At 45.8% G+C, this 13,426-nt stretch overlaps 2 protein-coding genes across 4 annotated transcripts; one reads left to right on the plus strand and one right to left on the minus strand.

The window, feature by feature from the left end:
* Positions 1 to 216: 216 nt before the first annotated feature.
* Positions 217 to 1,729, plus strand: LOC125538031 (putative E3 ubiquitin ligase SUD1; the record flags this gene model as incomplete). The annotated part of the gene is made up of 4 exons (XM_048701340.2): positions 217 to 271; positions 367 to 464; positions 567 to 605; positions 687 to 1,729. Coding segments are annotated over 4 exons (684 nt in total), but the record flags the coding sequence as incomplete, so codon positions are not given.
* A 1,548-nt stretch (positions 1,730 to 3,277) lies between these two features.
* Positions 3,278 to 8,447, minus strand: LOC125539898 (cytochrome P450 84A1). Of its 3 annotated transcripts, none has more exons than XM_048703435.2 (5): positions 7,382 to 8,447; positions 4,965 to 6,507; positions 4,493 to 4,873; positions 3,763 to 3,924; positions 3,278 to 3,673 (listed from the first exon to the last, which is right to left on the minus strand). In XM_048703435.2, the coding sequence occupies exons 1-2, from the start codon at positions 8,318 to 8,320 to the stop codon at positions 5,845 to 5,847; spliced, it is 1,602 nt and encodes a 533-aa protein (XP_048559392.2). In that variant the 5' UTR covers positions 8,321 to 8,447; the 3' UTR covers positions 3,278 to 3,673; positions 3,763 to 3,924; positions 4,493 to 4,873; positions 4,965 to 5,844. The 3 variants fall into 3 exon arrangements, with proteins under 3 accessions (XP_048559392.2, XP_048559393.2, XP_048559391.2); XM_048703436.2 differs by having other exon boundaries at positions 3,763 to 4,142; XM_048703434.2 differs by having other exon boundaries at positions 3,763 to 4,873.
* Positions 8,448 to 13,426: the final 4,979 nt, after the last annotated feature.

Below are 13,426 nucleotides of genomic sequence, written 5' to 3' on the forward strand. Positions count from 1 at the left end.
ATAGAAACATAGTGAGGATCATGTGGATATATTTAATTATATAAATTTACTGTTTTACCAATCAATCAATTGAAATTTTGTAAATCCAGAGGTGTTGGTTGTGGAACTTTTGGCAAATACTTACCCTTCTCGCACATTGCACCAGGAAATTTGCTGTTGTTCAAACAATGCCGCGTGCAGTCGTAGCATGGTTGACCACGGTTGTATTCAATTCTGCCATTGCTGTTTGCCATCCCTCGGCTGCCGGTAGCAGGCAGATTGAAGTCCAATGGTAAATGAATGTTCAGAGAGTATCACTGAACTTCCTTTGATGGAAGTTAATGTTCTATCTTGTTTGGGCTTACATGAGCAAATATTTTGTTGCAGATCTGTTTGCTATTACTGTCGGACTGTGCGTCATATCAACTATTGTTGCCGCCTGTAGAGACTTATCTGCCTGTATGACTTCTGGAGAAACATGCCTTGTACTCCCTCCGTTCGGAATTACTTGTCGCAGAAATGGATGTATCTAGATGTATTTTAGCTCTAGATACATCCATATTCAAGACAAGTAATTCCGAACGGAGGGAGTAGCTTTGAAGAGGCATCTGGTTTTCTTCATATGGGTCAGGAATTTAATCTAGGTGGTTTCATTCATTTTTCTGGTGTATGCTACAGCTGAATAACTTGATTGCCTCTGCTGCCAGATGGTCATCATTCCTCTCTTGATGGGTTTGCTGGTTGATCTATCACTGATATCACCCTTCGCCGGGCCTGTTGATGATTTCCCAGTTCTAAACTTTTTCTGCACTTTTCTCCTAGGACGGTTCTCCAAACGCATCTGGATCAAGTCCTTCGTCGACGAAAGGTTGGAAGCGAAACTCAACCGGGCAAAGGAAGATTTATGCGTGGAGCTCAGACTGATGTGGTGGTTCTTTCAAGATGTGTGCGTGCCCGTCGCCGTGAAGCTGGTCGCTGCCCTAGGTGTTCCTTATGTGCTCGCCAAGGTCGTCTTCCCAAGATTGGGCTTCTCCGCGGACGTGAACTTGACAGTCTACCGTTACGTGTGGTCGGTCCGCCTCGGCTTGTGGGCACTCTGCTGTCTTGGCAAGGTGTTGGGCGTCGAAATGCACGATTCTATCAGGGACGACCGCTACATCATAGGGCAGAGGTTGCAAGACGTTGGAGACCAAGGCTGAAGACTCTTTGCTGGGAACTTCTTTTTGTATGTAGTCGTAGTAGTTAGTTCACTTCAGAGAGGGATATGGTGAGTGCTATCAACAGTTTGCGCGCAAACGTGTAGGCCACATTACTGGCAAGACGGATGCAAATGTGATGGTTCCAGACAGATAAATTTCCTGCGGAACTTGTAGATAAGGGCTTGGTTTTCCGTGCGGAATAATTTTGCTGAATTCAACATCTGCAAATATCTAACTTGACAAGGCACATTTTGCGTGCTTGTTTGCAAATCACGGCCGGCTGAATTCAGTTACCACTTTGCTTGGCATCCTTGCTTTTTTCATAACACAACCGGCTGAACCCAATGGCTCAATTGCTTGGTCCAAAATCGCCGCATTGAAACTGTGCAGCTCTAGCAGTAACTAGCTATGCCCGCGCGGCGTCACGCCGCGCCTATTGATACATTATGTGAGAAATTCTGTATACGGTGTTACTAAACTTTATACATTAATTATCCTATTAACTGTTCTGTTTTTGCTTGTTCACTTTACTATTTATGTTATGGTGTATATACAAGAATCATATTGGTAAATCTTTCATAAAGAAAATATTTATTGAATGAAAAGAATCATCACGTCTCTGTCATATTTTTCCGTTTGGCTGGAAGATATTTCCTGTTGGTAAATCTTCTCATCAACCTTTCCGCAAGGGTTTTCTTTTCTCCTCTTTTATTTGATAACTTTGTTGAATTTTCACAAAAAAGTTCTATTGAATGGTGAAGCCATCCCGCGCGGTGCCGCGTGCCGCCGTTATACATGATCTTCATAGGCAACGCCTCAGCACTTTATCCTAGTATATACTAACAGTGTGTATTTCTAATCAAGCAACCAATTTCAAAAAAAGATGGCAGGAAAAATATGTTCAAAATACTTAAGTGATTGTCTTCGAAAAAAATCTTAATGATTGGCTTTCCATCTCAGGTACTGTTGTACTACCATGAGCCACAACTTATGCTACATATTACACAGGTGTTGATCATTGATCAACCCTAAAGTATTATTGTTGTTCATATCAAAGATAAAATTAATTACTTGACAACCCTCTTCTCATAAAAAGCACTGAAAATCAGAGTGCACGATATCCCTTGAACAGGATTTTCTTGGTATGAAGATCAATTAATCACAGGAAAAAATGTCATGGTGCAAACCTATATATAGAAGTACCTCATTTAGTATCATAAACTGGGAAGGCTCTACTAATTAGAATGTACATACACGGACCCAAATTTCAGATGTGACATGAAGAAACTGCATGCACCCAAGACTGAGAAGTACAGAAAGAATTTCGAAGAAGCTATGAAGAGACATTTTTCAAGTATGGAGTTTTCTCAAAGCATAAATGAATGGAAGAAACATAGCAAGAGAGAAGCTGCAATGAACATCATTTTGATTTCTACAGAACGCATTATATATTATATCACAGATTCAAGAAATAACCATAAAAGATGTAAAACATTGTAGCAGATTACTCTCCGTCCAACCATCCTTCTAGTACACTTGCTCCCTTGTAGACATTAACACAAATACACGTTGGCATGAACAAAAAGTAGCACATCCACGGGGATTAAATCAATCAAGCTAATGCTGAAAAAAAAATCAATCAAGCTAGCTCCATTAACAAAAAGTAGAACTTGTCCTCCATTCAGTATATTTTGGTGTATAAATAAAATGCACAGGGAGCATCAGGGTTGGGCTGAGCATACAGACCTTGCTGCCACTGGAGGCGATGGAGCTGAGCTGCTTCGTGATGCTTGCCATCCATTTACTGCTACAACCTGAGAGTGAGAAGGAAGGATAGCACATCCAAGAACTGCAGTAGGAAAAACTGATCACCAACAGATAATAAAATTCAGACACTAAAAAAGATGTATGTATTTTGTGAGGAATGGTTGGTATTAGAGCTAGGCAAATATTGCACGACAACTATTCTAATTGAAAGTATTTTGCAAGAAATGGTACTGCACAACGGAAGTCGAACATGCAACTGTCTGCTCTTAGATTTCAACACATTTTAAACTGCACTTATTCAGAAAAAGCATGCAAATAATAGCCTGTATATATAGAGCAACACCACTTCAGTTTCTATAACTTCAGTAATAAGGTTCTTCTTTATTCAGAGATGTACATGTAAACTTGTACAATCAACGGAAAAATACATGTGATAGTAGGTAGAACTACTGTTCTAATAATCTCTCATAGTCACGTGCTCGTGCTATGAAATATATATTTCTCAGAAACTACAAATTGTCTCTGAAAGTAAGGATATACAGCAGCTGGAACTTGCTATGTACAATGGCATGAACCCACTTGCATGCTGCTACAGTGCATGTACTTCCTCTGAAATTAGATGTAGAGCACACTAAATTTCTCGTAAACTTATAATTATCTCTATAAATAAGGATATGCAGCTCCTCGATGTCGATCATGAGCTTGTAGAAGAGCCTCCCATCCCTGACCTGCAAACACATTAATGGAACAATTAACTGAAATGCATGCTAAATTTGCCTCAGAAGAAGATGCACGCATGACTCGAGAGGGAGCTGACCTGAAGACCCATGAGCATATAGCGTGCGATGCGTTCTGTAGCAGCCGCTTCTCCCAACACTCTTGGGGGGGACGACCGGAAGCAGCAGGCCTCACAGAGCCCTGTGTTGACTTCTCTTTTTTTCTTTATCCATTGATCTGTTCGAAGATTCCATGGAGCACCCTAGAAAGGAAGTCATAGTAAGTTTAGCAGATGGTTCTACATGAACAATTGTGCCTAACAACCTTGATGTATTAAATATGCTTGTTGTGTAGAGCTCAATTGCCTCATCCATGAAGTTCATGCCAAACAAGGGTTAAGGCACAGTCCATTTTACACTGCATCCTATTTCCTATGGAGGGCTTCCTGACAGTAAAGCTCTCTTTCAACATATTTCCAAGCTGCAATCCACCAGTAGCAAGCTGAGCCTCATTGCATAAGCAGACATATCACAAAAGGAACATGTAAAGAAAAAGAATTGTGCTTGGGATGGAACACGCATATAAGCTTTGATGGTTTATCATCAGCACTATAAGAGGAAACATGTCATCAAACTTTGCAGCGGAAATCATAAACATGGTAATAAGAGAATAACTAAGTTAATAAAGAGAAAAATGAATGTGGAAACAATATATGGTGCATTGTTGAGGAAAGTCCGTTCGCTCTATTAATGGTGAAGTCAAATCTCTTGGAAGAACACAAAATTAGGAGTATGCAACATAGTTTCTGGATAGAACTGATTTTCTTTTACCCACAGCCGTCCAAACATTACGTCAGACACTTGGTGGGCGTTGGAACAGTCAACTTGCACGGCAGTGGGCAGCCGCGTCCAGACTCCAGAACGATGCTCGATCCATGGCGAGTCCCTCCACGTTGAGCTCCCAGTGCAGGGGCAGCAGAAAGCCACCGAAAGAGGTGGGAGAGGCATGGTGTCATGGGACTGACCATGGTCGTCAGTGCCCTCGTTCTCGTCCGACATGTGGAGGTCCACCGGCTGTAGCGGGGAAAAGGGACAGGGAGTGATGTAGGCACGTACAGGAGACACCGGCGGAAGGTGCAGAGCGCCGGCGACAGTACCGTCGAGTCCTATGGCGGGCCACCACGCCGTGCAACCAAAGGTTGACCATCATCTCTGTCGTGAGAGCAGCATGCCAGGGGAGTGGTAGAAGAGGTTAGAAGGAGCAGAGGAGGTTGGGGGGTCTACGGTCATGGCAGCTCCTCACCTTGGCACACTCCAGCCGAGGCGGCGTGACACGTGAGGACCCTCGGGCCGTCGGGGCAGGCGACGCGTGGGGAGTATAGCCACGGCGCAGACTACCGTCGGCAGCACCGCAGCGGAGCACACGGATGTGGAAGATGATTGCGCGTGGGTTTCGGGCGGGACGCGGGCGGAGAGGAGACGGGGGGAAAGGGGAGGCGCTGGATGAAGGGAACGGAGCTCGGCTGTGGAGCGGGGAGGAAGGTGAGGCAGAGCAAAGGAGAGTCTATTTACAGTCTTGTTCGGCGGTGCCGTGGTGGCCTTGATGTCGACGAGGTCTCTCTCGAAGCGCGTAGGGCTAGCGATTTCAGCGGCCACCGACTATACAAACGTAACAAATCAGTCAGATTGCAATCTATAGTCAACAGCCAAACTTTGACCGTCTATCCACAGCAAAATCGTCAAATGCACGCAGAAGCGCACCCCGCCAGCTCCCCCACAAATTAACGTGTCACTATCCTATTGGCCTGATTTTACTGAAAGGAAAAAGTCAAAAAATCCAGATAAATCAAACCAGGCTAGATTTAGTATATTAAGAATGTTTCTTTGGAGCAATGGACTCTTGCAATAAAAAAATTTATGGATGACTCTTGCAATAATTAACAGTTCGTTTTCTTTAAGAATAAAGTAAAATGCATGCTTGGCTGTAGCAAGCGCCCGCACAAATGCACGATATGTTCCATGGTGAATCTAAAAGTATCTATGAACCTGGTCAATGTTTACAAAGTTTGACTCGATTTTGGATCCATGGACCCGTTGTCTAATAATCTGATATAGTGTTACCCTGAATCGAGTGAAACATCTTTATTGTGCTACATACTTTTATGTGCGCATATGATGTGACGTCACGCCTTGGGCGTGGCATCGACATCAGAGACCAAAGGGTAAGTAAGCCGGGGTGTGGGCACTGCACACAGCCTAGTGAAGCGTGGCGCGGTGAGACCGAAGATGTCAGTCATGTCGAGCTCCGATGGCTTCATGCCGTCGGGCAGCGCCCAGCTGAACCCGTGGGCGAGCTGCGCGACAGCAAATTCCAGTGAGTAGATGCCAAGCGCCATCCCGGGGCACGAGCGGCGACCGGACCCGAATGGCAGGAACTCAAAGCAGTTGCCCTTGAAGTCAACCCTTGCGGCCTCCCCTTCCCCCGCCATAAACCTCGACGGTCGGAACATGTTGGCGTCCTTCCACACCTTGGCGTCGCGGCCAATGGCGAATACGTTGATCATGACACTGGATCCCCGGGGCACTGAATAGCCACCGACGACACAGTCCTTGACGTTCTCGTGGTGGAGAATCGGGATGGGCGGGTGTAGCCGGAGTGTCTCCTTGATTACACACTTGAGGAAGGGGAGCTTGTCGAGGTCTGACTCGTCCACGTTCCGGTCGAGACCCACCACGTCGGCGAGCTCCTGCTGCAGCCGACAAATGTCGTCGGGGCTGTGCATCATCTCCGTCATTGCCCACTCGATCCCCGATGCCACCGTCTCTGTCCCACCAAACATCACGTCCTGCCGAGCATACACATATAAAACACGCAACCACGTTATATTAGATTTTTATTACGCGTGTGTGTCCGCACACACACAAAAGCAAAAGCAGATCGTTCTCATATGACATACTCACGGTGTACACAATGAGATCACACATGATGTCATACTCACAGTGTAGGAAGATTGGACTTGAAATTGGTTTTAAAAAGGATTTTTTTAGATATTTTATAAATTACTTGTGTGATTTTGAAAAGTGTTTTGTATCCTATAAATGGGTTCGCATACTTCTTTCAAATATTCACACAATTTTAAAAATATTGAAGCATTTAAACACCGTACCTGTAAATTTAAAAACAATTTGATGTTTTAAAATATTCATGCAGTTTCAAAAAGTTCCATGTAAATTTAAAATGTGTTCAAATATTTATAAAATAAAATGTGCTCAGTTTATTATTTTTAATGTTAATGATTTTTTGGAAAAGTATTAAAGTATTTTTATAAAATGTTGTGTGTTTATAGAAACATTGTTATCTTTTTGTAAAATGAAACATGGAAAACAAAAGTAATGAAAATATCAATGAAAATTTCAGAAAAAAGACAAAAAGACAAAACCGGAATAATAAACGGATAAGCTGGATTTTTTTTCTGAAAATACTCATAGCTATATATATCCTATATGTGCATCTTCTTTTTTTTTGCGGGAACTATATGTGCATCTTCGACAAGAACGAATGGGGACCACTAGAGCCTGACAGCAATATTTTACGAGTATAATTAAAGAGTTGAAGGCGATGCTCACTCACCAAGATTTTACGAGTAATTAAAGAGTTGACTTAGACCAAAATATTTATAATAATATGAAAACTAAGAATGGAGTTTTCGGTGCCCTTACCATGATCATGGCCTTGATATTTTCACGAGTGAGGCGGAGCGAGTTCTGCAGGTCGTCGCCAGCGGTCTTCTTCGGCTTCGCCTCAGGGAGGAACGCGAGCATGTCGTCCACCATGTCGGCGTCCACGTCGTCGGGGTTCTTGCCTCTCCTCATGTGCTCGTCGATGATCCTGTCGATGAACTCGTCCAGGGCGGCGCGCGCGGCGCGGGCGCGCACGTTGAGGCCCTGGTCCGCCCAGCCGAGCCACGGGATGAAGTCGCCGATGCTGGACCCGCCGAAGAGCTGGGAGAACTCCTGCATGATGGCGATGAACTCGTCCCGCTTCCCGGCGTCGCCGGCGGCGTCGGCGCCGAACGCGGCGCGGAAGGTGACGTTCTTGGTGAGGTTGAAGATGAGCTCGCCGAGGTTCACGCACTCGCCGCTCCGCCGTGCCACGGCCCGGACCAGCGCCGCGGACTCGTCGCGCACGGCGAGCCAGGTCCCCGCGCGGCGCCTGCTGAAGAGCTTCATCACGCACAGCTTGCGCATCTGGCGCCAGAAGGGCCCGTAGTGCGCGAACGCCATGTCGGCGCGGTCGTAGGTGAGGTAGATGGCGGCGACCGTGGCTGGCCGGTTCGAGAAGGCGACGTCCTGCGCCTGCAGCACCTCCCGGGCATACTCCGGCGTCGACAGGACGACGGCGTGGACCTGGCCGAGGCGGAGGTGGAGAATGCCGCCGTACCGCTTTGCCAGAGCCGCGAGGCCCCGGTGGGTCAGCTGGTCCATTATGAACATGTTGCCGACGATCGGCAGCGGGTACGGCCCCGGAGGCAGCGGCGGCGCCTTGGCCTTGCCACGCCGCCGCTGCCGCTGCAGCACCACGAAGACCACGGAGGCAATGAAAAGCCAGCTCAGTGGCTCTTTGAGCCATCCCATGGCGATCTTGGCCAAGCCCACCATTGACGGTTACTCAAACTGCTGGAAGCTCTGGCTTTTTTTTGCTTTTTTGTTTTGTTGGGTTATTCGATTGTGGGGGTTTCAGGTTGATAACGCTCGCGGAGTGGAGCTGAGGAGGAAAGTGGAGCGAGCCGGGTTTATATAGTGTACTAGTGTGAGATTTGCTAACTGGAGTTAAGTAGGGAAAGGGGTAGGATCTAGGATGCATGGCACAAGAAAATTCAAATGGTAGTGGGAACAACCGTTGCCCCGGTCTTGGTTAGCCCCCTGCGAGAGGTTGGCCTAGCACCTAAGTGGGATGATATGCGTGTACTATTCTGTTTTACCTCTCCCACTAGTACATGAGAGGTATGAAGAGGCGTGCTATGAAAAGATCAGTCGGGTCGCGAGCTATCAGATGTGATGCCGTGGAGCGACCAAACGGCCCCCTTCACGGTTGCAACAGAGTTAATGCTACAGAACCCTTTGCAACGGAAATTATGTTGTACAAATTTTTGCAACAGATATCTTGCTGCAGAAAACCTCATCTAGCCTGCTCGATGGCATAATTGCCATTGAAACAGAGACACTTGTTGCAAAAGGCATCTTTGGCTTCTTTAGAAGAAGAAAAGGCGATTGGTAGGAAAAATCACGTGGAGAGAGGGACAAGATGAGGCTCGTGGATTTGGTCTGGCAGCAAGTGACACACCTGCAGCATGGTCGGGCGGGTGTTCATGGTGAGGGAGATGGCCGGCAACAGAGGCCATGAATCTGGGTGATGGGGCATAGGTCAGGGAAGATGGCCATCTACGGGGGCCACAAATCGCAGCTGGAGCACCACGAGAAGGCCGTGCATGGCAGCGGGGAAGAAGAGGCGAGAAGGAAGAGACAAGGTTGCGGTAAGGGAAGCAGACACGTGGCAAGTGGAGGAGACGACCAGTGCCAAAGTGGTTTTCAGTCGGTTGGTCCCAATCATCTCCCTTATCTTTTTTCTTTTTGCGGGTGAATCATTTCCCTTGTCGGAAAGACATTATATAGTTACTTGAAACTGGACGGGGTTCTCCCTTTTTTCTAAAAATAAATAGAAAAGACGAGTTTTCTAAAGCTCGACTGCTTGCTTGAGGGTAGAAAACAAAAATAAGGGTGGAAAGTGCTTTCGGTGGACTGGCTACAGGAGCTTGTTTCTTTTTCCCATCGAAAGCACTCAGTGATCTCATGAAAAGATCACTAATAAGGTTTTACTGTCATCTTATAATTCTATACCTCAAGAAGAAAATCTGAAGAGAAAAAGGTATACTTGTAGGCATGTTATTTGATTCACATGATTTTGAAAACACAATTACAAAATGAGGGAAAACATCAGGCTTCCCCTGTTGATTACGAGTAAAGAAACTGTCACAATATCCCTCGCAAAACTAGGTTGTCTGGATTGTGACTATGTTTGTCTTATATTGCCACATTATTTTTGTCACACTTGCCACATTTGCCTAACTTGAGTTGCTCAAATTGTTAGCCACATTTTGACTTGCCCAAGAGAATCTTGTCACACTTTTTATGCTTACGACATGTGCGATTCACTGCTAATAAAAAATTATTATTTTAGGTGTGGCTAGAATCAAACACCCATCTAACTTGATTAAATTTGCTTAAGATGAGTTGTGGCAAAGTGTGGCAATATGTGACTAGAAACCAAAAAAGATGATACAATACATGGGTTCGGTAGAATTGTAAGGTGACAGAGTGACAGTAAAACCTTAGTCAACGGAACCTCTTTCAGTTTCTAGCTTCGCTCCAATCCTTGAATGCTGGCGGAAGACAGTTACTGGTTGTACCACGTACTACGCAGGACTCGTTCAGAGTCCCCCCGGTCCGTGACAGCAAATGGACCTGTGAAAACGTATCAGACAAGGCGAGCAAGTGATATTATTGAAATTAAAAATATCATTAGAATTCGAGTGTCTCCGTCGCATATTCGCGGCGACCGAGCTGCGTGGATTCTTCACGTTCCCCCGTCAACCTCCAACAGATTATTCAACTCCTGATAATGTAACAAATCCCTAGCAGTCCGTCTATCAGAGTAGTAGTATAAGGGCATCCGAGGCTGACCCGTAAAATACTCTGATACCAAAAACATCATTCAATGCTATCGTGTATATGTCCATCAGTAAAAGGCAATTTAAAAATTTTCACCCATCCGTCCTCATAGGCACCTCCTCCTTCGCCTTCATTGTAAATGATGTCCATTATCTGCCGGTTTTCGCCATAGGTCGACTCCCCACTTTAGGCATACAAGCAAACAAAATTCAGGCACCCATTTGCTCCCCGCCCGCCGTCCGTGAAGAATACTCAAAGAAGAGCAGCGACATTACGTTGACGTTGACGATGAATGGCATGGTAGCGCCTGCCGGAGACTGCCTATCCAGCTGCTTCCCGGCGTAGAAGTACGGAGTCTTGTAATGCTTCGGCCATGACGGCGTCTGTACGGTGGGCGACACCATCTGCGCACCGCGCCCACAGCCTCCACCTCGTCCGTGACCAACATGCCTGCCTGCGTGCCCTCCGCCGGCGGCCCGCTTCTTGAGGGTCTCCTCCTTTGTGGCTTTCGCTTTGACGCAACGCTTTTGCCATGTCACCGAGTTGATCTTTCGGGCAAGCGCGATGGTCGGATCCTCCAGCACATCCACCACATCCTCCATCTCCGACAGGCTCTCCTCTAGTTCCATGCGGCGGTGGCAGCCGAAGGGAAGAAGATAACGGGAGAAAAGAGCAGGAGTTGGATGGAGAGCGGCGGGATGGAAGAAGGGATTGTGGATTTTGTCACGGAAACATGGCGTACAGTTACAAAAGCGCATGCTCCACCTGCCTTTGGGGTGTGTCAGAAATATCGGAGTCCTACGTGTTTGTTGTCCGGACTCTCGCAAAACCCCATGTTTAGTTTCAGTTTACCGAAAAAACGTGGCCCAGACCGCTCGATCGACACAGGACCGCGTTGAGTGGCACAACTCATCCAGACCGCTCTGTCCGAACGTATGCTAACAGTTTGAGGCTCGGCTTGGGAGATGGACTAGGTCTATTTGCCGCGAGCCCGCGATGATAGCAATCGATTGGTTAGCTAGTTTGACCGTAGTTTGGCATCGACTCTGCACGAGCTGGTGTACTACTACTAGTTTCTTCAAACAGATCTGACCAGGGGAGTACACTAGTTTCTTCCGGGAAGGGGAAAAAATGGCATGGTCGGCTCAGCTCAGTTCAATGGTTCCACTTCGTTGAACTTCCTCCACCTCTAGGGGAGGAGAGCAGAAAATGTCAAGCTTGGCCTTGACCACCGCTTCGTTCGTTGAATATGAAAGAGTATACCAGTTGCTCGGTTTGGCATCATTTGACATTTTGACCCGTCCAATCCCCATCCCCGAACCGTAGATAACCTAACATACTCTGGCCATCCCGTTCAAACTTCAAGTCAACTGCGCCTGCGCGCAACGTGTGTTGGTCCATCGATGCCCCCCACCTGCCTCTCACGATGTCTTGCATGCAGCCTCACCGTCCGATCACCATGCTAGTTGTAAAGTGATAATTTTTGTGGGGTCTGACATCTTGTTAAAAAATATGTTTGTGTGAAAGCAGTCCAAAAAAGAGGTGCTGCAGTGTAGTGGGACGGTGATGTACGGCATGGCGCATCTTGCCGCCGTTGTCACCGTCGCATGGCGGTGATGTACGGTACGGCTTTCTTTCGAGCATGGGTGCGGGACGAAGCTGCTATGATATTCGACTCCTCTGTGAGTTTTGACAGCTCTCGCTCGTTTGCCTTTGACAACGAGGCACAATTTATAGACGGCAGTTTGACGTAAAGGGTATGGTTGTACAGTGATGGTGACGATTATATAGCTGCTAGGATCGTGAAAAAATGGTGACGACAACACATGATTGACTTTGTTTTGGTGATGCTTCTTGAGTGCCCGGTCTTGAGCTCGGGAGTGAAAACTCTAGGTCTGACCCATGTGGGTTATACATGACAATGACGATGTTTTTGCGTTGTTACCTTGCTGGAGGTGTTGCGCGGATATGCTTGGACTTGTTTTTCAGGATGAAAACTTTGAATCTGACCTATGATGATTGGACCCGATGACCACAATGCTTGAGCGTTGTTTCATTCTTGAAGGTGTTGCTGTTAAACAACATCGTTGTCCTCATGGCGTCAAGAGATGATTAGTGTAGATATATTCGTTATTGTAGTTTGTGATGTTGTTTTGATCACTTTGAGATTTTTTTTTCTTTTTCTCACTCCGACATAGCTTTAGTCTTCTATAACTTTACTCTTTTGTCGTCGTGTTTTGTATGCGTATGTTAGTGTTGGTTATGTGCATTCTATTAGTTATGTGGAGGCCGTGTGTATGTTCACTGTGTTTGTATTCATTTAATGATTCATTTTGAGTCCGTAAAATTCACCCATTGTTGAAAAACAATAGATCTGTCTACGTTTCAGTCGACGAGACTTACTCCGTCCGATGACATAATCCAATAGTTGCCCAGCCCATTTTAGTCCTTCATCTAGTCTGGGTTTTTTCTATCATTGTCTTGCCGGCCTTGTTATTGCCTTCGTCTTTTTCTTGGTTATTACTCTGTTTTTTCAGGGAGCTCCCTATTCAGCGCTGTTAGCGCTGCGTAACACAATCGGCGCTCGCTACAAGGCCAAATGGGCCGGCTCATGAAGGCGCACCGCACATAATGGTAATAAAAGCTCGAAAAAACCCCAATAAAATGTGCTCCCACGACAAATCAAACTTACACCGTACATTACCTACAGGTGTTTGGCTAACTACTAGGGCAATGTCGTTGCAAGTGATTGAATGCAGCACTAATGCTTTAAGAACTATTATAGTCGCTCATACATGATTCTCTTTTTTAAAAAGTGAAAGTTCACAATTTCAGAAAAAGTTCATGAACATGAAAAAAAACGTTGCTCCATTCAAAAAAAAGTTCATCAAAAGTTTTTAAAAAATCATCAATTGTAGAAAAATTTCATAAAAACTGAAAAAAGTTCATCAATTTTTTAAAAACAGTTCGAAATTGAAAAGAACTTCATCAATTTTGAAAAAAACATCAAATTCGAAAAAATCACCATTATTTAAA

This window comes from Triticum urartu, chromosome 2A, assembly GCF_056163025.1.
Source record: "Triticum urartu cultivar PI428250 chromosome 2A, HENAU_Tu73, whole genome shotgun sequence".
NCBI classification, from domain to species: domain Eukaryota; kingdom Viridiplantae; phylum Streptophyta; class Magnoliopsida; order Poales; family Poaceae; genus Triticum; species Triticum urartu.

Excerpts from the sequence above, each read along its gene's own strand:
- LOC125539898 (XM_048703435.2), bottom strand. The coding sequence starts at position 8,320 with ATGGTGGGCTTGGCCAAGATCGCCATGGGATGGCTCAAAGAGCCACTG. Across the intron at positions 6,508-7,381 it reads ATATCAAGGCCATGATCATG|GACGTGATGTTTGGTGGGAC; the intron begins GTAAGGGCACCG and ends TATGCTCGGCAG.